The sequence below is a fragment of the Parasteatoda tepidariorum genome, chromosome 3 (genome assembly GCF_982258835.1).
Source record: "Parasteatoda tepidariorum strain Cologne lab strain chromosome 3, Ptep-v5.0, whole genome shotgun sequence".
In the NCBI taxonomy this organism is placed as follows: Eukaryota; Metazoa; Arthropoda; class Arachnida; order Araneae; family Theridiidae; genus Parasteatoda; species Parasteatoda tepidariorum.
The window spans coordinates 54,053,992-54,076,595 of NC_141757.1; the positions used below are offsets into that span (position 1 = coordinate 54,053,992).

The window sequence follows — 22,604 nt, forward strand, 5'->3', positions numbered from 1 at the left end:
TCTTAGAATATCTCGCAAAAAGAAATGATCCAATATTAGTTAGAGCTAGTAAGGCCAAACGCTCCGTTCTTGAAATAAAAGTGCGAGCTTTGCGCCAAAGTGACGTCACTAGAGTGACGTCGGAGGATCGGCGCGGCGAGAGATATTTCAAAGGAGTGAACCAGCCCTTCTATTCTTTTTAGCCCTGCATCTCAGCTAGATTTCGCATCTGACATTTTTAGCGGCAATCATTGATCGATTTTCTAGCGTTGCCATTCGGGGAGTTGTAATGAGGCTTTCTTTTGTCGCCGTGTAAGAGAAATATATATATAGATGTTGTCCTTTAACCATGAAATTTTGATATCAGTGAAAAAAATTGGAGAAATACAGAATAAGCACGTGCAGAACTTTAATTACGATTATTATAGTAGTTTGTCTATTTTTTTGAATGCACAAAATAATAGATGCATATAATAATAGAAAACTTATTTACAATAAGCTACAGACGTTAAAATTAGAATATTACAAATTTTTATGCCCATGATTTCTCTATTTAATTTTGCCATAGTGTACACAACATTAATTCAATTTCAATTATCGATGCAAACAACTGTGTCTATAAAGTATTGAAGTTCAACTTGACTCCGGTTCCTTATGAAACAATTTGGCTGTATCTATGCAGGAGTCATAATATTCAGACTTGAAGCACTCTGATCTATAGAAAATAAAACAGCAATTATAGAATCTATCTATAAAAGATAAAGGTGCTCTAACTTGCAATATACATACATAAAAAATTCAAATTGCGATTAAAGAAATTTTTAAAAAAACATTCCATGTTTTTAAACTTTTATGTCTTCGGATTGAGAAAACAGATATATTTTTCTAAGAACCGAGGTAGCCCAGTGGTTAGAGAGTCAAACTCCAGTCCCGAGGGGCCGGGGTTCGATCCTCGACTCCGCTAAGAACCTACTAAGTATATGCGATATACGTGCTCGTAAAATTCGTGGAATAGAAAGTCCTGGGGTAGACCGCTGAGCAATATTATGGGTATAGGGATCGGGAAAAAAAATTTCCTTCCCCTTTAGATCTATGTCTAAATTGAGGAAGTGGCCTGACAGAATTATGAAGGCATGTCTTCGGATCATCCTTAGGTATGTTTCCCAAATCGTCACCAATAGCCTATTGTGTAGCTAAAGTGCAACGTAAATAAATTATCTACCCACCTCTGTTTCTTAACGAGAATTAAAAGGGTTGAATTGCAATTTAAAAAATACAAATTTTTTAGCTCTCTTTATTTTTGGTTTATTGTTAGGCTCTTTTATAAATAAATAGACTGTTTTTGAATGGTCTAGAAAAACGAGCAAGAGACCTTGCTGAACATTTCTGATTAAAATTCAGATTTTTCATAAACCATGGGCCGAATCAGCCCTGGGGCCGAATGCTCAAAACTATTATAAGAAAATAGTTTGCTTTGATCTAATGAAAGTGATTTTAAGGTTTGTTAAAATAGTCAATATTAGGTCGCTGGAATGTATATATTATTCATTATAATAGTACTGCTTCCTGCAGCAGCTCGATGCGGGTCAGGTGTCATGAAAGTAAAGTCACCTCAATTTTGGAGGCAGCAGCATGATTGTGGTAACGTATCTTGTACGCGACATCTTTTTTCTGTATTTCCTAGAGAAGCTGGTACTCATTGGTCCGAAGTTTGGTCTGACTCAAGTCGTTTCTGTGGATCAAATCCCAAGTTCTTCAAAATAACTATCTCAGTGTCTTAGCCACTAAACTATTGTAGCTTTCCAAAATTTCTAATCATACACATTTCACATGAAAATACAATACTAAAAATATTCCGGCACTTTTCTTTTGTGTTGCTTAGCGTGTCTAAGCCACACTTCCTATCACTGAAGTCTTGCCCAATGAAATGATCTAAGTGTTTGTTAATGTTTATACTTCTCTAACAGATTTTAATCATCTAGTGGGCTGCGCCCCCTGCTCGCTGACGCTCGCCAGCCCCCGAAAATTGCTACGCAATCTTATATGGTTTGCTTCGCTCGCTACTAACTTAGGTACATTGCAAATGCGCAAAATTCTAAGAATTCAAAACAATCATTCAAATCCATAAAAAAAACTTTTTTTAAAAAAAAAATTACATCTTTTTAGTAATTACTAAGTCATTAAAATAAATTTGAATTCAAATAAATGACATGTAATTTGTTAAACCTATTAGAAATGTGCTATAGTATAAAATCTTAAAGCGTAACAGCACGACTGAGACTCATTTTTCAATGAATAACTAATAACAATAATAAAACAAATAAATTCGTGATATAAATCAAATATCGTCAAATAAATTCGTAATATATAAATTCGTGAAAAAAGGTGTTTTCGACAAAATACTAAAATAGAGATCTATCGACAAAGACTACTCAATTCTGCCTAGCTTAATAGTATGAGATTGCCGCAGCTGATAGGGTGAATTTCGGAAGAGATCACATTTGGTGAGAATTCTCTCTCTGGTTATATTCAGTTAATTCAGTTCAGTTAAAAGCGCTATATGTTGAGCAACCTCATGGCATGTGACATTTTTAGCATTTGACATTTTTAGCGGCAATCATTGGTCGATTTTCTAGCGTTGCCATTCGGGGAGTTGTAATAAGGATTTTTTTGTCGCCGTGTAAGAGAAATATATATATAGATATAATTGTTGAATAGAAGTTTTTTTTAAAATTATAAATGCACCGATAGCTCACGTAACTAACTTTTTTATTTAAATAAATCGTGGGCTACAGCGTATTACTCTTCAAATTGAAAGAAACTAGTTTTAATTTTATTTGGAACTTTTGAAAATGGTGCCATAGTACTTCAGTGGCTGTACATTGTTTTAAAAGTTTTCAAAAAAGTACAAGTTGTTTTTCATTAGTCCTATCACTTCAGTGGCTAGTTATCCTAGATAGCTACTCATTTTAATAACATTATTGTGAGATGACGAAAATTGTCCTAATAATATCGTCATCGTTATTTTGTGTTTGCATCATGTATATTTCAATCATATGCTTATTTTCCGTTGAGAGGGCTCTAAACTGAGTCACGATTTTCTCGTCCAATTTCTAGGCTGTGCTGTTTATAATACTGAAGTTCAATAGCTGAGCTATAATTTGGCTGTCTGCTGCAAAATGGCGATTGTTAATTATTCTTAATTCGAATTCCTTAATGTAAATTATTGAATATGCCAGGCTGTTGTATTTCTGAATGTTCTTCGGGTTATCAGAAATGCTATAAAAAATTTGAATAAATTAGCAAACAAGAAGTTCCCAGATTTCTAAGCGCCAAACTTAAGTACCTATATATTTAAAAAAAATAAAACTGAATAAATTCACTAATTCACTTTGCTTACGTTCTTTAAAATATTTAATTGGTTTTATTCAATAATTTTTGAACCAAGATTTATTATAAGTACATATATTGTGCTCGTATCAATGAAATTACATTAAATCAATTTCCTTAAACGAGATCTTTCGCTTGAATGAATATGTACCCAAAAATCATACATTTTCCAAACTTTTAATTTTAAAATTTATTTTACTGTTACATTTCCTAGAGTACTGTTTAATGTGGCTAGCGTGATATGAGACCAACTTTTAGCAAAATCTCCAAAATATTAGAGAGGTGCAGAAAAAAAATTACCATTATTAGTTCAATTGCCTAATGCCTGATAGATATATAAAATATAAAATCTTCTGAGTGGATATATATATATATATATATATATATATATATATATATATATATATATATATATGCATATCTATCTATCTATATTATATAAAACGCTAATACGTACGTATGTATCAATAAAACCGATGATATTTCTTTTCTCGCGCTGGCAACAGTTTTTATTTTTAATTGTTAGGTTTCGGCGCGCAAGAGCACGTAGTGAGCAACCAGATAACAATAACCAGAGTGAGCATTATCAGGTTGTTCAATTCAGATTCATGCACTAAAAACATGACAATATTTAATTTAAACTCAATTAGGAATTAATTAATTAATTGAAGTGAGAATGCTTTAAAAGGCCGCTGTTGAATTGATATTTTTCTACTGGGAGCTACCTAAACGTCTAAAAAACGTTTAAGTGTTTGTATTGAATGCATTGAATTTTTTTATATTTCGCGTTTATTTATGCATTGAATTTTCACGCTTTAAAATGCAGAATATTAGTGAAGCAATATTTGATAATTTATTTTGCTAATATGTTTCTTATTTAGCTAATGTTTTGATTTTTTCACCATGTACAATCTAAATAGCTAATATACTTTTTTAAAAGCCAATAAGAACATTGGTAGAATTCTTCTACATAAGTACAATACTGTGTCTTTGATGATAAAATACTATGTCTTTGATGATAATATATTATGTCTTTGTGCTAGAACATTGTGTTCATTGGCGGGCGAGCGCAGCGAGCCATGGTTCACGGCGTGAACCACATTGGATTGCGTAGCAATTCTCGGGGGTTGGCGAGCGTTAGCGAGCAGGGGGCGGAGCCTCCTAGTATATATTAAATCATACAACAACAGTCTACTGTTGGCCGTATGGTGGCGCAGTTATCGGTAACCTCGGAAAAATGAAATCTCGTAAAATTCCATCGTGACGAGATTTAATTAAATTTGGATTTCCACATTTAATTTAATTTATAATTAATAAATGATTAATAAATTATTTATGATATGTAAATGATAATTAAAATGTAAACGATAATGTCATTTGGATCGACATAAATGACATGACTTTGGCGAGCGTGTTCTATCATAAAGCACTTGCGTTTTTATTTTTTTAATAATTGCGAGGCAGACTTCAATCAATTCTTTTAATTTGAAAAATTAATATCCAAAACAAGATTTGTAAGTTACGCATAAACGCATTTATGAAAAGATATGAGCATTCAACTTATAAATCCTCTTATGCTAGAACAAATACAAACATAAACGAAGACTTAGGTCATTCTAATAAGACTTCTATCTGTGGGATAACTTCCTCTGAACATCGAACGCGCGACAGAACACCGAGCCTCCCTGGCCGAGCGGTCTTTTCTAAAGGCTCTGTGTCGTGGATATAGCGGGTACGAATCCCATCTTAACCTTGGTTGTTTCTTTGTGATGTCCCTTTGTAACTTGTGCTTTCAGTTCTTTGGATAGTCGTATTTTGTAATGAGTAAACTAGACCTCATACGTATGTGTAAAAATAAATAAGGCAAAAGAATACTAAAAAGAGTTCGAGGTACTTTGATTATTATATTTTCATGCATAGCATAAATTTTTAAAATTCTTTAATTCATATTGTATTATAATAGGATTGCCAACTCGATATCACTTACAACCCTTTGCAATCGAAATTAATTATTACCCCGCATCGGACTGATTGTTAAGACACGATGCCCAGTAGAACACCGAAGTCAAGCATCACTGGCTACGGTCAGTGTGCGGGTGTGTGACCACTTTGATCAGCCTTCAAAAGAACCGAGAGTGCGCGGTATCGGTCCTCGTTAAACTGTTCTCGACTGCTCGTGAAGTGCTCTACTTCGTGCACAGGTCGTTGGGCTACCGAAAAGGGGGTGCTATTCTATAACCACCTAAAGTTTCACCTTCACCTCTTGAACCACCTTCTAGTAGGTGTTGGCTATTCCCTCTAAAAGGGATCAAAATTGGGATGACAGGTCTTCGCATCATTTTTAGGATGTTTCCCCAACCGTCGCCAATAGCCCATTGTGCAGCTCTAATGCTACATAAACCAACAACTATAACAATGAAATTAAGATTCTTTTTATTATAATATTTACCTTTCGGCCTAACGTTTAAAACAAATCGAAGAGAAAACGACTTTTTGACATGGTTGTTTACAAATACAAAGCAATGCAGGCATGTTTAGAAAAAGAGAAGGTCCTTCCCTGACCAAGCGGTATCACCTATCCAACACTCTGAAATGGGAAGGTAGTGGGTTCGAGTCCCTCTGTAATCCTTTGAGATGCCTTTTTCTAATTTGTGCACTCTGCTCTTCTATATATGTAATGTCTTAGAGCCTTTCTTTGTGTTGCTCATACCAGCCCCCGAATGTGCTTGTAAATAAATAAATAAAGAAATCATCTGACTTGACAAGTCATTTGACTTGTCATATCACAAGAGTACGGTTCAAACGTATAGTTCTATTTGACAGTCTCTAAAGTACTATGGCTGTTAACAAAAGTGCTATATGTGCAAATATTGTTAAGAAATTAAAATAAATATGTATTAAGAAATTATGTACAAATATTGAACCCTACGTTTTGCGAACTGAATCACTGAGACATGAATTACAAAGCGTCAAATTAAATCCAAATAGCGCTTATCTATCAGAATGAAGTTAAACAATAAATGGGTTAAGCCCATAATCTAATATCCAGGCTATTAACAAATTTAATATTTAATAGTAGCAGTTCAAAAAGAAACATAAGACATTCAATTTGAAAGTAACACTGAACATTATGAAAATTATAACATGAAATTTTCTCTACTGCTCTTATTAATATTTTGAAAATAAACCATATTATTGAGGAGGGGAGATTGAAGAACTCGGACCGAATCCAGCTAATAGAAGATTTTATTTATTTATTGTTACGACATGCATTTACACGTTTGTGTGCTCAATTAGAGACCGGAATAGCCTGAATGGTAGAGTGTTGAACCCATGTCTTAGTGTTCGTGAGAACGATCCCCGCAGGCGGAAATATCCCCGTTTACAAAATGGTGATTGGCGATTCCCATAACAAATCAAATCATAACACTCTGGAGGTACCGGATCGGAGATAGATCGTGCTCTGGTTCAGGTCAATCGGCGGATGAATCTACAGATAAATGGTGTGTGAATGTGTTCTCCTGGTAAAATGGGATGTGACGTATATATGTTATCTCCAGATCCTCCTCAGGGATGTTTCCTAGACCATCAACAATAACCCACTCTTGTAGCATTAGTGTGATTTAAGTAAAAGTACAATACTTTACCGTGGGCTCAATTAAGGCTTGTAAACCTCTGTCAAGTTGAAGGACAGGTAGCACAATACTAAAAAGGACAGCGCGGAGATACATCCAAGGAAACAGCGGAATTCGAACCCATTACCTCCAAGAAACACACAGCGTTTGACGGGCGATATCACTCGGCCAGGGTGGCCTCAATTGAAGAGTTTGTTAAGTTGAAAAGTTTTTGCTAATATTAAATAGATTTTCAACTTTAATGGATGGCAAATCAATATTTCACTTTGGCTTAAAATTTCCTCATAATCTGTATAGCTTGGAATATATTGTAAAAACTAAAAAGTAACTTTTATTTAATCCTTATTAATTGTAATGAAAACATACCTGCAAGATGATCGCATAAAATCTTTATTTTCAAATATCTCAAAGCATCTTAGGCAGACTTGATCCTTTTCGTTAAATTCAGCCTCTGCAATGCTTGATTCTTCACATTGAGATTCTTTCAGTGCTTCAGGATCAATTTCACACAAAGCTAGGCCGATGATACTCAGGAGAATTATCCAAATCTTCATTTTTTCTATCAAATAATAGCATATACAAATTTAAATGCTTGATAGACTGATCTCCGAAATCGGAGCTAAATAGAGCAAATACGTATTACTGCGAATAATTTTTGATCAAATAATTTGATTTTCGCTTTGAGGTTAATTCCGCAACGATCAAAATTACCAACTGGGGAGAACACTGATTCAGATCAGTGATTTTGCACTCGCATATAGCCTCCCGCACATCCTCGTACGTAAGGTTATGCCCTGTGCAGTTACTCTTGCTACGTATGGGATTGGGCAGGATGCTACGTGAGAGTGCGAAATCTCTCAAATATGTATAACCAGAAACACACCAGTAACATATTATCAACAAATTTTGATCTATTCATTGGATTTTCGCATATAAGATTCGGTCTTACTGGCTGAAAAGTAAACTTGAAATATGCCAATTATGTTTGCTTTTCATGCTTAATGATAATCATGCTTAGTGCTAAAAACATTCTAAAGAAAATTAAGTAGAAAATTCCTTGTTTAGTTGTTGAATATAGGTTGAACATTAAAAAGACGTATTTTTTGCTGCATAAATTTTCTTTTGCACATTTTTTGATTTGTATCCATATTCTTAAAGACACATTTCGAGCTATATTCTTTTATCTCTATTAAGCATGTGTTTCGAACTATACCCCATTTCTTAACCATACATTTCAAGCTATGTCCATTTTCTTTAAAGCCCAGTTTGGGCTATATCTCATTTAAACATAATCTTTCGAGCTGGGTGCATTTTCTATCTATATGTCTGACGATATGCTTCAACAAATCTTTATAATAACTCCTAAAGTGTGCGACTCAAAACACTAACACATAGTCACTCCATAGGGGAGAGTGGGGTCAATCGTAACAGGGTACGATTGTAACAGAGCAAAAATTTTGAGTGTTAGGTTCTAGATTTGGTTCCTAGGTGGTGCACAAGGTGTATTTAATAAATTTACATGTACACCCCTGCTGGCAACCATTTTTATGCACTTTTGAAAGAGTTACATAACAAAAGATATTTTCACGCTACGGAAGTACTTTTTTGGTATTAGAATATTATATTGTAACAAAGTAATTTTGTTTAAACAAATAAAAATTATTAACCGAATATGCAAGTGGACACCTTAATTAACATTTCAAAAAAAAGATTAGTTTTGTTAATTAACTACCATTGTTTTTAACAAATGAAGCTGAAATGGCGTCTTGGCAACGATTGTAACAATAAGTAAAGGGACGATTGTAACAGCTGAAAATAAATAATCTTATGTTTACAAGCCATTACTTAACTCTTTAAGAACCACCAATAGTTTCCTATATCATTTATATTATGTTGCATGTGCATTATTTTATTTGTCACTTTTCACAGTGTAAATTAAAATTTTTAACCCCTTAAAGTTAAAAGTTTAACCCTTTAGGTCTCTGCTCATTATTATTTTTACTCCTAAAATATCACTACTATTTTGATCAATAAAAAAATATATCACAACTATGATAATATGTATAATTAACTATGCTGTAGTTGAATTTATGAACTGTTACAATTGACCCCGTAAGTGGGGACAATTGTAGCAAGTGCACGACTGTCAAAAATTGTTAATTACTAATATAATAGCATCTAAAATTAGGCATTTATTATTTTTTCTAGTAGAGGATAGTCTACTTTATTCGTCTGTCAATTAATACTAATAATGTATTGGATTTTTTGTTACTTAAAAATAGTTAAGTGAAAAATGTTACAATTGACCCCACTCTCCCCTAAGCTTAATCATTAGACTTTTCTACCGTTTTTAGTACTTTTAGTTAATTTCGTTAAATTTGCTTAATTCTTTCGGCGTGCAATTTATTCAAAGAGTTTTAATTCTTGTAAAATATTTAGTGCAAGATTGTGACTTATCTAAACGTTAGCAAAATTTATAACACTTACCTTAGTAAGAATTTTGCTTCAAAATTAGGTATGAAAGGTATACAACCTTAATTCACGCTGTGAAATCTATAAGTAATGGCGTTTTCTAATTCTGAAAATTATATAGTGCTACAGCTACGTTGCATTAACCACAACAGGTGATAATTTAATTGGGATGCCGAATTGATTTGTGGCACTGTTTTCATATTTTTGACAGAACAATACATAAACATATGGTAGATAAAGTGGACGGCAGATATTGGTAATTACATCCAAAAACAAAAATTAAAATCTGATGCAAAAATTCCAAACTGAATAAAGTTCTTCAACCAATCAAAATTCCGATCGAGAAAGAATTGCTTCAATATTTCAATAGTATAATTTGTTTTATTTGATGACGTATTGTTTATTTCTGACATTAGGAATGATTTTTTTGAAGCAATACTAAAAAAAGAAAGGAAAAAAAAGATTTTTAACAAAAAGAATGGAAAAACTTTCCCCAACCCCCCCTCACTTAGGGCATACGGGTAAATACTTCTTAAAATCAAAAAAATCCAGAAAACAGTACAAACATAAGATACATAAAATACATATCAGATATGGCAACAGCCCATGAACAAGGCGGGCGCAGAGCAGCAAAAATCATGTAAGGTGATAAAACATTAAAACAGCAATAAATTAAAAGTGTCAGTTAAAAAAACAATTTTAAAGATAAACGTGCAAAATTTACGAAAGAACAACACAGTATAACATATTAAAACAATACTTTTAAAACCAATTAGAAAGTACAAAAGTAATTACAATAAAATTGGAGCAGGTAGAAGTAGAAGAGTTTGTAAAAGACATAGTAAAAGTTACAAAACTATACCATCAATAAAATTGAGACACCCAAGCGGGAACGAGCAAGCTCCGAGACCATTAAAGACCGTTCCCCTAAAAGAATAATAAACCTAAATCAGAAATAAAATTCACCCAAAATTATTACATTTTAAGAAAATAATAAAACACAAAAATTAAAACAATAAAAAATAAGATGCTATTTCTATCAATGCTGTAATTTGCATGTGAAAGTAACAATCAAGAAAATACGATTCACTACGAAATGAAGAAAATTGTGATTGTCGCAAGGCGATCACAGGTTACCCATTGGCAAAATGTTTGTTGTCTAATTTTTTTTTTTTTTTGTTGAAAAAAACTTTTCTGTGTTTTCGTCTTGGACATCTCAAACTGTTGATCCTGAACTGCTCGGTACACAATTTCGCCGACATATTCAAATGCAGCTCAGACACATTCTGTGTAAATTCTTTTGATGAAATTGAATAGATTTCGAATAGACTTAGACATTGAACAGCCAATCGAGGTCAATATTAACATTTTCGATTGGTACAATGGTGTTTGTAAGTTGCATCATACACCCGTTTCGGATTCACAAGTTCATATATGAAATATGATTTGAAAGCTAGCCTTTTTCTCAATTTTGAATGAATAGTGAATGAATCATTTATATTGCGTGGAAGACAGTCTACGGTCTTGTGCAAGCTATTGGGTACGTTGACAATGAATCTTATCCCTAACTGGTGATCAACACCCAGTTCTCGTATTTGCATGAAAGGGGTTCGGAGAGTCACCATTAGCTCTTCGGTAGGGTTCAATTCTCTCAACCACTTTGGTACTTTTGTGAGAGACGGGCTTCATGTTTGCGTTTGCGAACAGAGTTCTTTCGTTTTTCCGTTTGTGTATAAGGCTTAAGGTATTCCCGTCTACGTTCGTTGGCTTTTTCAGCCTCGGTAAGTTTAGGCCTTGGCGTTGTTTTTTCCTTGCTTCAACTCTAACTTTTAGGACCATGTCAATCAGTTTGGATCCTCTTTATTTGTGATATTCACCTGAATTAGCGATACAGTTTGAACTGTAGGTTAGAATTTCTGATTCTTAATTAAAACAATAAAAAAACAAAAATATCATTCAAATGACGAAATTCTCTTTTATTCACAACTCAAGATGTAATCATGGGATCTCTCTGGTTCCATATCTCAAAAATAAACTCACCAACTCAATGCATAATAAAATTAAAAGTGAAGAAAAGAATTCTAAAAAAATTATCAAACAGCAGCGGTCGCCATAGCAACGTATGAGCACTGTTTACTATTACTTTTGATACATTATTTCGTTGCATATTAAAAGAAATACTATTTTCGTTTTAGAAATTCTATTTTTAACCTTAAAAGAATTTCTAAAACGAAAATAGTATTTCTTTTAATATGCAACGAAATAATGTATCTATTTTTAACCTTAAAAGAATGGTGAAGAATAAACTTTCTTCAATAAAGACAGTGTTTCTTTTAAATTTTTATTTAAAATTGAAAATTATTAAATAACAAACTTACACTTTTGCACAACTTTACGCAGAGTAAGCACATAAATAGGCACAAATAATTTTAAAATTCCTTTCTAACAATTTTATAACTAACGCTGTTCACATGCATTTTTACTAGCAACGATATCTTTGTAGGAAGATATAGTCAAATTCTAACAATTGCCCAACACTATTAAAAAGATGTCTCTGATGGCTGAAAGTTATAAAAATGTTTTGTAGTTTTTTTTTATTAAAGATTAATTAATTATTAGATGGTTCATTTAGTTGAGATTTGAAAGTATTTTTTGAATGAAATATATTTATATAAAGTTATTACGCCTCCATTCTGTTATTAAATATAAGGTCATTGTACCAAAATACTCATAAAATTTCAATTGTCCTTTTTGAAAAACAAATTAGACCTCAAAAGGTGAAAGTTAAAGGCACAGTTTTAACAAGAGACACGAATAAAGCAAATTTTATTTCAAAAAATTAAAAAATTCGGAGTGAAATTTTTTAATTGTCAATTGAAGCGTTACATGTTGGGTTACTTTTTCATCGAAGTTAATACATTTTTTTTGGTGAATACTAAAACTACTAAAATTTAACAACTAAACTACTAAAATATTAACTACTAACTACTAAAATGATTCCTGGTGGAACTAAAATCAAACTACTAAAATGTCAGGAACTAAAATCAAATTAGGTACCTCTTTAAAGATGGACACGAGAAAAATATTTATAACGAAAAAGTAAGAAATAATACCATAAATCTAAAGATTCATTATTCTAAAAAAGAAAAATACTATTAAAAAAACTTACATATTTGCGAAACTTATCATGTTTTACTCACAGGAAGAAACAAAGATGATTTCCCAATTGTATTCCAATAGTTTTAACTAGTTTTGCTTTCTTTAATGCATTGTTGCTACAATAAGTCAATAAATAAACAGCAAACAGTTGAGATTTGTAATGAAACAATTGACTAGCAATAGTTTAAAAAAATGTTTTGTTGCCTTTTACTTTATTATAAACAATCTTTAATTTTTAAATTTCGTGCTTATTTAAGATTTGTAAGCATTTTTTGAATGAAATGCATTTTTTAATTGCCTCTTTTATTTTTTCATATGAGAGCCACTTTTTCAACAAAAGAAAAACTTCTTTTCTTTCTTTTTAACAACTTACATTTCAAAAAAAAAAAGTGTAAGTTACCTCGTTAGTCTTTACAGATAGACACGAGTAAAAATATATTTATTGCAAAAAAGAACAGCAATGCAGCAGAAATCTTCAAAAGGAAAGTTTTTTTTATTTTATTTCCAATGAACTGCACAAGTACGCACACACGAGCAGACCTAGTGCGTTCTCCAGAAGTGGTATCCACTCTTTCAGGACCACCACAATGGGTGAGATACCGTTGGCCATGTCAATTTGGACGTCTAGTTTCTGCCACACTAGATGACAGCGCCGATACTCTTATTTGGATGCTAAAGTGCACTGGAATTTAATTTTGCCGGAAATGCCAGGAGCACTCCAAGCATCTTTTACATGCCGCATAATCATACGACATGGCCGCTGAGGATTTTCTGCATCCCGAAAATCCGGTGTCTGGGCCGGGATCGAACCCTCAGACTTGGGCTCAGAAGGTCGACGACAAACCAACTGCGCCACCAGCCACACTCAAAAGGAAAGTACTCACAATTAAATTAACGTTTCTTCATATGCGTCTCGCAGAGGACTGATCGTTAAGACACGGTTCCCATCAGATCACCGAAGTCAAGCATCACTGGCTGTGGTCAGTGTGCGGGTGGGTGACCCACTTGGATCAGTCTGCGTAGGGACCGAGGGTATGCGGTATTGGTCCTCGTTAAACTGTGCTACCGTAAAGTGCTCGACTTCGCGTGCAGGTCGTTGGGCTGCCGAAGCGGGGGTGCCATCCCCTCTGCAGAGGATCAAAATTGTGATGGCATGTCTTCGGATCATCCTCAGGGATGCTTCCCAGACCGTCGCCAATAGCACATTGTGCAGCTCTAGTGCGACGTAAATGAACTACAACACCAACAACTTCTTCATATGCGTTAACGGTGATAAGTGCCACGAATGTGTAAATTCAAAAGGAAAGTACTCACAATTAAATTTACACATTCGTGGCACTTATCACCGTTAACGAATATGAAGAAACAAAGATGATTGCATAATTGTATTACAATTGTTTAAATTAGCATTGCTTAAATGCATTGTTGCTTCACTAAGACAATAAGTAACGATAAGTCAATTGAATCTATAGTTAAAAGATACTTTGTCGTCGTTTTTTTTTTATTTAAAAATTACTTCATTTTTAAATGTTGTGTTTAGTTAAGCCTCTTTTGAAGGATAAGAAATTGAAGGATAAGCCTCTTTTGAAGGATAAGAAGTCCACTGTATCATTACATTTATAGGTAAAATTTGTCATTAAGGTAAAAACTTATTTTTGGCATCCGTTTTTATAAAATCTATCAATTTCAAAGCAAAGTGTAAGATACCATCTTAAAAATGAGTAAGGCTAAAAAAGATTATCGCAAAAATTTTGAAATTGAGTATACGAATTTTTTAAAATAAGTGTTCATTGTCCATGATGTTAATACGAATAAAATTGATCCACCGAAAAATTGCATATTTTTATTTTTATTTAATTTAATGTCTATATTTTTATTTTTATTTAAAGAAATTCTTATCACTTTTTTTTTAGAAAAATGCGAAGTACCATTTCAAAATTCGAAAGGATTGTAGAAACTGGATTAGCAATTTTCAAAGTGGCAATTTTTTTAAGAATAAACTTTTTAAGCAAACAGAATAACTTAAACCCCAGAAATAAATTTAACTTTTAAATTTCTCTCATTTGAAGAAAAAGTTACAACTCAGATGTCAGCCGCAAGACGTTACTTTAAAGGTGGACACGAGTAAAAAATATTTTCTTCAAAAAATAATTAAAATGTTCTTGATTAATTATTTTTGATAAAGATTTTATTTGTCCATTTTATCAATAAGTATTGAGTGTCAGTAATCTTAAAATGAATAATACTAAGAAAAAAAAACTTAACATATTTGCAAAATTTTTCATTGTTAAGGACCACCAAGTAATGGAAATAATTTCAAAATTCCAATAATTTTAACTAACATTGTTTAAAAGCATTGTTTCGAGGAAATACATATATATGCATGTGTGTAATGTTATGTCTTTAAAGGCTAGATAATTGAAGAGACTTAGGCTGCTTCTGTTAAAAAGGCATTTTATTTCGTTAGATGGAGTACTGCAAACGGGAATATCTTCATCGACGAATTATTGCCCATTAACTTCAGAAAATATCTTTTATCTGGCCTTATCTGGTTAATCTTGACTTTTTATGGCTCTTTGTGAGAGACCGACTTCTACATCTTAAACTTGATAAGAAACATATGTTTTAAGCTTACCAGTTAATATAGAATGACTCGTATGAGAAATTCTATATTACATATATATATATGTAATACAAAAAGTAAATACTTTTGTATTAATAAAAGAATTAAATCTCTTTCGTTTTCATAAAATGTCTTTGTTAAAGAATAAGCGTAGAGAGATTCTATTTTGGGAATTCAAGGCTGAAAACATACCATTGAAATATAAATAGATTTATATTTCAAAGGAAGAGTTATTTTTAGAATCGTCCCTTTTTCACTTCCATATAAGGAAGCAGAAATGATTTTCCTGAATGCGTAAGGATACAAGGAATGTACGAAGTGTGCTTTTTTACCTCAAATCTGTGTTGGTATAAAACGTAAGAACGCATAGTTTTGCGTGTCCTTTTCATCATGATTTGATCCTGATGAGCTGTTCAGGAATTGTCAGAAGTCTTGTCCATTCCCCTCCCATACGGAGTGGGGACGTGAACTGTTAGCGATACCAGCCTACATTTAAATAAACCTGTTTAGAACGCCTGATGGCTTAAAACTGCAATTATTTCAAGCTAAATACAACACTGATAACAGGGTTGGAGCCCTGTTATTACAAGTCGTCAGGACTATTACAAGTCGGCAGCATAGTTGCTTGCTGAGGAAATCGTTGGACCGGCTGTGACTGCTACGTTGAAATTTTCCTCATCCCATCCATTTTGAAACCTCATCCCATCCGGAAAGCTTCTCCCCCCTTGGACTTAAAAGAGGAGAAAAAAATCGGCAGTGAAAAAAAACGTTGAAGGAAGGAATGGCGATTTTCCACCCGTACTACTTGTACCTCGTCGCGCCTGAAATGCTGAAGGAAGGACGATGGCTGGAGATTGTCCCCTGAAACCAGTGAAAGTATCCCATCCGATGACCCTACAATTCCATAGTGCCTCTAAGTTTGAAGAAACATCATCCATGGTAGTGATTCGACATCGAGTGATCCTACAATTCTTACTGCTCAAGTTGTGAAAACAAAAAACAAAAAAGAATGTGCGCGAATCTTATTCATGAATTGCTACGATTTAAGTGCGTGAAGGAAGAAAGAAAAAGAAAAATGATATATTTTTTTCCCCTTCTTCAACGAAATAGATGAAGGTCAAAGGAAAAGTGTGGCAAATGGAAAGGATTTACTGTAAATATATTTTTTTTTCTCTCATTTTTTTTTCTTTCTCAATGTTATGATTAAATCCTGGGGCTTGAGCGGCTACCAGGCGCGACGGCAGGTGGTGGATAGCCGAATGTCCTGTAGCACTGACAGGATAGCCTCTGAATAACAAATAGGAGGTCGCGAACCAACTCCCGTAACCCAGGTGTTACGCGACCCGTGCCTTGGGTGAATGGCACTGCGGTTATAGTGTCTTAACGGAGCCTCTAGTTTGACTGGCGAACATCTAGAGTAATTGCCTTACCCAGTAACTCAGGCAATGCTGGGCTGACTTTCTTTACCTGAGCTTTTTATTTGAGGTAATTTATGGCTGAAAATGACAAAAATACAACTCAAATTACTGCATTTGCAGGTGAAAATCCCAAAGTAGACCTTTCTGCAAAAGAAAAGGAAACTAGGGAAAAACCAACTGAAGGAGATAAAATGAACCCTTCATCAAAAGAGGTAGAAATGACCTCTACCCAATCAACATCTCAAGTGGGGCAGGAAGCTATTAATAGCATGACTGCCTCCATGGATGGGATCAAACTTAAAAAAAGACTATCTGGTGCACAGAAAAAGAAACTTGCCCGAGAAAAGAAGATGGCTGAAGGTACCTGGGTAGAAAAACCCAAACCAAAGCAGAAAGGCGAGAAAAGACAAAGCCAAAGGATGGAACAAGATGTAGCCCCAAAGGCTGCCAGGAAAGAAGGACCTGAAGGTATAACCTTTAAGGAAGCTCTAACCGCAGTTAAAATGGCTGTGATTCTTGAAGGACATCCTCTTGAGCGCTTATCTGAAGAACAGGCCCTAGACCTTGAGTTCTTGATAACTGAAAAAATTTCTAGAAATGAAGAGGGTTTTGTCCCCACTTTTCTTTCTTGCAGACTAGAAAATGGGGCACTTATCATCAATTGTGCAGATCTGGGGAGCTCTAAGTGGCTGGAACAGATTATAGTTGAGATAAACCCATGGCAGGAGCAAACTCTCTTGGTAGGAGAGGCAAGGAAACTTGTCAGAACTACTAAGATCATTGCTAAACTGCCGAAAGTCTGTAGTAAACTGGAGTCCAAAGAGGTTCTGAGAAAGATTGAGGCACAAAATGGTGGGCTTACTCCAACCGAATGGAACATACTTCATCGGAAGAATGAACCATCAGGACAGACCATCGTCCTTAGCGTGCCTGAACTGGACGCGGCTACACTTGGCAAAAGGGGATATAAATTTTATATCGAACTTCACCAAGTTCAAGCCAAAGTCCTAGACAAACCTTCCAAAAACGATGGGGGTGAAGGTTCTTCAAGCCAACATCCACCACAGTAGAAGTGGCACCACAAACCTCACCAAGAAATTTCTTGATGAGGATTTTCACCTGGCCCTGATCCAAGAACCTTGGCTTGTCAGGGGAAAAATCAGTGGCCTCAAAGGAACAAAAGGTAAGCTCATTTATAATCTTAATAGTGAAGCTAGAACATGTATCCTAATAGATAAAGATATTAAGGTTCTACCTCTAACAGATTTTATTCATAGGGATTTAACAGCAGTGAAAGTCAGACTCAACATAGAGGGAAGAGACCGAGAAATTGTTTTTTGCTCAGTCTACCTACCCTATGAAGAGAAGGCTCCACCTGACCAAACACTGCACAAACTCCTGCAGTTTTGTGCAGACAACAGCTTGCAGGTAGTCTTAGGGCTGGACTGCAATGCTCACCATACTGTATGGGGCAGCACAGACACAAATAAAAGAGGTGAGTGTCTTTTAGAATTTATTCTTAATTACAATTTAGATATTTTGAACAAAGGCAATGACCCTACCTTTATAACTTCTAATCGTTCTGAAGTAATTGACATTACTATAGCAACACCGGCTATTAGTAAAAATATCACGAAATGGAAAGTAGATGGGAGACCATCAGGTTCCGACCATCAAAACATCCATTTTGAAATAAACTCCAATATAAATATTGACCGCTGCTTCAGAGACCCCATGAGAACAAATTGGAAGAAATTCCAAGATGATATCATGGGGCTGACTCAACTGGGAGAAAATTATATTAGAGATAATTATGATCTAGAAATTGCAGCAGAAACTCTGCAGAACGAAATTCTAGGTTCATACAATAAAAATTGCCCAATACGTACCAAAAGAGTAAAGCCCCAATGTCCTTGGTGGAACAACTCCTTGGAAACTGAAAGGGCAAATGTTAGAAAACTCTTTAATAAAGCAAAGAAACATGGTGAGTGGGACAACTATAAAAGAGCCCTCACCAACTATAACAAAAATGTCAGGAAAAGCAAACAAGAATCCTGGAGAAAGTTCTGTGAAGAGGTAAATTCTATCTCTGAAGGAGCTAGACTCCAGAGAATCCTTAGAAGGGATGAACCCATAATGGTTGGCACCTTAAAGGATGAGGATGGCAACTTTGCTACCACTGGAAAAGAGATAATGGAAGTTATGGCCAAAACTCACTTTCCAGGAGCCATTGATATGGATAGCAATGAAGGACAGCATTTCATTGGATCTGTAAAAAGAATACAAAGAAATCAATGGACCTATGCTAAGAACGTTTTCAATCAAAACAATGTCAGGTGGGCTATCTCCACCTTCAAACCACTTAAAAGCCCTGGACCTGATGGAATCATTCCTGTAATGATCCAAAAGGCAGGAGATCCTATCATCCCTGTGTTAACCAGAATTTACAGAGCCAGTCTGGCACTGGGACATATTCCAAAGCTATGGCAAAAGACCAGGATTGTTTACATTCCTAAACCTGGCAAAAGTAACTATGACCAGGCTAAGTCTTTCAGACCAATTAGCTTATCTTCATTCTTTCTTAAAATTATGGAGAAAATTATTGATAGGCATATTAGGGATTACCTGGGTAGCAATAACCCCTTGCATAATCTACAGTTTGCCTACCAACCTGGTAAATCTACAGAGACAGCCTTACACAAGCTAGTATCTAAGATTGAAGACACCCTGGAGAGAAAGGAAATTGCATTGGCCACCTTCCTAGATATTCAGGGTGCTTTTGATAATACCTCTCACCCATCAATCCTTAATGCCTTAAGGGAAACAGGGATAGACCAAACTTTATGTTTATGGATTAAGTCCCTACTTATGGATAGAGCCATTCAAATGAATATCTTCAACGAGACATTAGAAAAGAAAACAACCAGAGGCTGTCCACAAGGAGGTGTACTATCACCATTACTTTGGAATCTGGTTGTAAATAGCCTAATCAAACATCTAAATAATACAGGCTACTATACCCAGGGATATGCGGATGACATTGTCATACTCATCCTTGGCAAAGATTTTCACATAACTTGCCAACTTATGCAAAACGCTCTAAGTTATGTAAGCAAATGGTGCAGGGAGAGGAATCTGGACATAAATCCACAGAAGACCAATCTAGAACCATTCACTCGTAAAATAAAAAGGGAAGGCTTTTTTATCCCAAAACTTTTTAACGTTGAAATCAATATTGCCTCTGAGGTGAAATTTTTAGGCTTAATTCTTGATCAAAAACTCACCTGGAATAAACATGTTGATTACAAAATCAATCAAGCAAAAAAATGCATAATGATGTGCAGACGCATGCTTGGTAAAAACTGGGGATTACAACCAAAAATGATGTTTTGGATGTACACAGCAATTGTCAGGCCTGCTTTCACATATGCTTCAGTGATATGGTGGTGTAAAGTGGAACAGAAAACTGTGAAGGATAAGCTGGGAAGTCTGCAAAGACTGGCCTGCTTGTGTATCACAGGTGCAATGTCCACGGCCCCTACCAGAGCACTTGAGGCAATTCTGGACCTGACTCCTTTAGATATCTTCATGTGCAGCTCTGCCAGAATGACTGCATATAGAATGAAATTGCAATATCAATGGTATGACAAGCCCTCTTCTGGAGGTCATACCAGTATTACTAAGAAAATTTACCATCCAACTCTCCTCATGCCTTCTGACTGCATGGAGAGAAAGTACGTGTTTGAAAGACCATTTGAAGTAGTTTTTCCTACCAGAGAAGAATGGGATAACAACACGATCGATACAAAAAATGATGATCTAATCTGGTATACCGATGGATCAAAGAAAGGTAACCTCTCAGGACTGGGTGTCTGTGGCTTGTCACCAAGATTCAACCTTTTTGAAGGTCTTGGGGAGTATGCTACTGTCTTTCAGGCGGAGGTACTTGCTATTGTAAACTGTCTGCAGATAAATATTAAGAAAGGTTACCATGGTAAGCGGATTCTTATTTTCAGCGACAGTCAAGCAGCCTTGATGGCTCTTTACTCATTTCAAGTTAAATCAAAAATTGTTCTGGAATGCAAGAATCTCCTAATAGAACTGGCAAAAAGGAATAAAATCATTCTTATTTGGGTACCAGGGCATATGGGAATTGATGGTAATGAAAGAGCTGATGAACTCGCAAAACAGGGATCCTCTTTCAATCCAATAGGAACGGAACCCTTCTGTGGAATCAATATGAAGACTACAAAGAAGGCTGTCCTAAAATGGGAAAAACAGGAGATGAACAAAGTTTGGCGCAATTCTCCTGGACAAAAACATGCTAAAAGCATGATCAGCAGCCCTTCTGCAAAAATTGCTTCTGAAATTCTTAGGCTCCCAAGATTGAAGATTCAAACAATTGTAGGCTTCATCACTGGGCATTATCATTTCAGGAAACATCTACATAGATTGGGACTTTTCGAACAAGAACCAATATGTCGGAAATGCCGTGAAGAGGTAGAATCAGCACATCACATCCTATACGAATGTGATGCCCTCGCCCTTACGCGCCTCACTACCTTAGGCAATCCATATCCTAAAGAGCTTCACCTTAATTCCATTAAGGGACTGTCAGACTATATTAATAAAGTAGGCGACCCGAGACAATGGAACTAGGAAAAATTGGGCTTGGAGTATGGTACAAAATGCAACATGTGCAGAGGTGCCACATATCTGACAAGCTCAAGCAAGAAGAAGAAGAAGAAGAAGTTTGATTAAATATTTTAGTAATATTAGATATGAGTAGTAATCTAAATATTTTATTTTGAATAATGGAATAGAGTATTATTCAGAGTTAGATTGTATTTCTGGTGCTTATATATTTCTTTTTATATAAAATTATGATATAATATTGTTCTTTAGTGCATTTAAAATGTTTTTTTTTTTGAAAAAAAAAATATGGTTCAAACGTCAATTAAACTAGTGACGGCAAACTAAATTAGGTTTTTAAACTTTTGTTTCCAAATGATTTTTCTAGATCTAACCACATTAAAAATTAAATTTTTCAAAACTATCTTTTGAACCTAACAATGAAGAGTTTTCAAACAAAATGAAAGAAAGTGTAATACTTTGAATTTTTCGGACTTGGTCAAAAATAAATATTCCTATTTTAAAAAATGTGTTACCCAAACAAACGGACAGTTAACACTTAACAAAATTTGTGAGACTCCCTTATTACGATAGGCCAAATTTTTAACTCAGCAAAGTTTTATACTTGATACTGATTTACCATATGCTTTAGTAGGGTTATAGACTTGCAGGGATTTTTGTTTTTTTATTGATTGTGTCGGGCCAGTTGTTATTCTATTTGGTAAGAGACTGATCATCTCCGCTAATTCTAAAAGTGACAACTTATCTTTGCACATTAAACAGCAGAATTCTCAAAATGTTAAGGTTAAAAATGGTGAAAAGGATGTTTCAAAAAAAGTAAACATCGAAAAAAGAAAAGAATGATGTTTCAAAAAAATAAGCATCGAAAAAATTAATATTAAGGATGTTTCAGTAAAAGTAAACATCAAAAAATAGAAAGAGAGAATGTCCAAAAATTTCAAATGATTCGAAAATAGATCTAGGTAATGGATGCGTTCATTATCAGGTGAATATCGACGAGAAAATATGTAAAGAGTAACAATAACAAACACAAAAAATAAAAGGAAAAATAGGAAAAAGAAAGAATGACCAAGAAACTGACAACAAAAATAAAAAGAAATTTAAGTAAACAAAATTTTGAAAAAGTACATGTATCAAAGCTTAGGAAATATCACAAACCACAAATGTTGAAATTAAATTCTGAATAAATGACACTTGTTGTCCAGTTCATTTGCATAAAAATTTTGTATATTTTTGCATGAAAAATTTTTGAAAATTTTTGTAGAATATTTATAT

General features: G+C 34.4%; 2 protein-coding genes across 2 annotated transcripts; one reads left to right on the forward strand and one right to left on the reverse strand.

Annotated features, from left to right (window-relative positions):
• Nucleotides 1-371: 371 nt before the first annotated feature.
• On the reverse strand, nucleotides 372-9,631 carry LOC122269475 (alpha-latrotoxin associated low molecular weight protein 2-like). Its single transcript, XM_087159347.1, has 3 exons — nucleotides 9,492-9,631; nucleotides 7,371-7,563; nucleotides 372-694 (listed from the first exon to the last, which is right to left on the reverse strand). Exons 2-3 carry the CDS (start codon nucleotides 7,556-7,558, stop codon nucleotides 613-615), a joined length of 270 nt encoding a protein of 89 aa, XP_087015473.1. The 5' UTR covers nucleotides 7,559-7,563; nucleotides 9,492-9,631; the 3' UTR covers nucleotides 372-612.
• A 7,119-nt stretch (nucleotides 9,632-16,750) lies between these two features.
• Nucleotides 16,751-21,335, forward strand: LOC139426890 (retrovirus-related Pol polyprotein from type-1 retrotransposable element R1). Its single transcript, XM_087160111.1, has 2 exons — nucleotides 16,751-17,742; nucleotides 17,885-21,335. Exons 1-2 carry the CDS (start codon nucleotides 16,751-16,753, stop codon nucleotides 21,333-21,335), a joined length of 4,443 nt encoding a protein of 1,480 aa, XP_087016237.1.
• Nucleotides 21,336-22,604: the final 1,269 nt, after the last annotated feature.

Bases quoted from the DNA above. Each gene is read 5' to 3' on its own strand.
- LOC139426890 (XM_087160111.1), top strand. From the start codon at position 16,751: ATGGCTGAAAATGACAAAAATACAACTCAAATTACTGCATTTGCAGGT. The intron at 17,743-17,884 runs GTAGAAGTGGCA...TAATCTTAATAG, and splicing joins TCAAGCCAACATCCACCACA to TGAAGCTAGAACATGTATCC.
- LOC122269475 (XM_087159347.1), bottom strand. From the start codon at position 7,558: ATGAAGATTTGGATAATTCTCCTGAGTATCATCGGCCTAGCTTTGTGT. The intron at 695-7,370 runs GTATGTTTTCAT...TATTTTCTATAG, and splicing joins TTTATGCGATCATCTTGCAG to ATCAGAGTGCTTCAAGTCTG.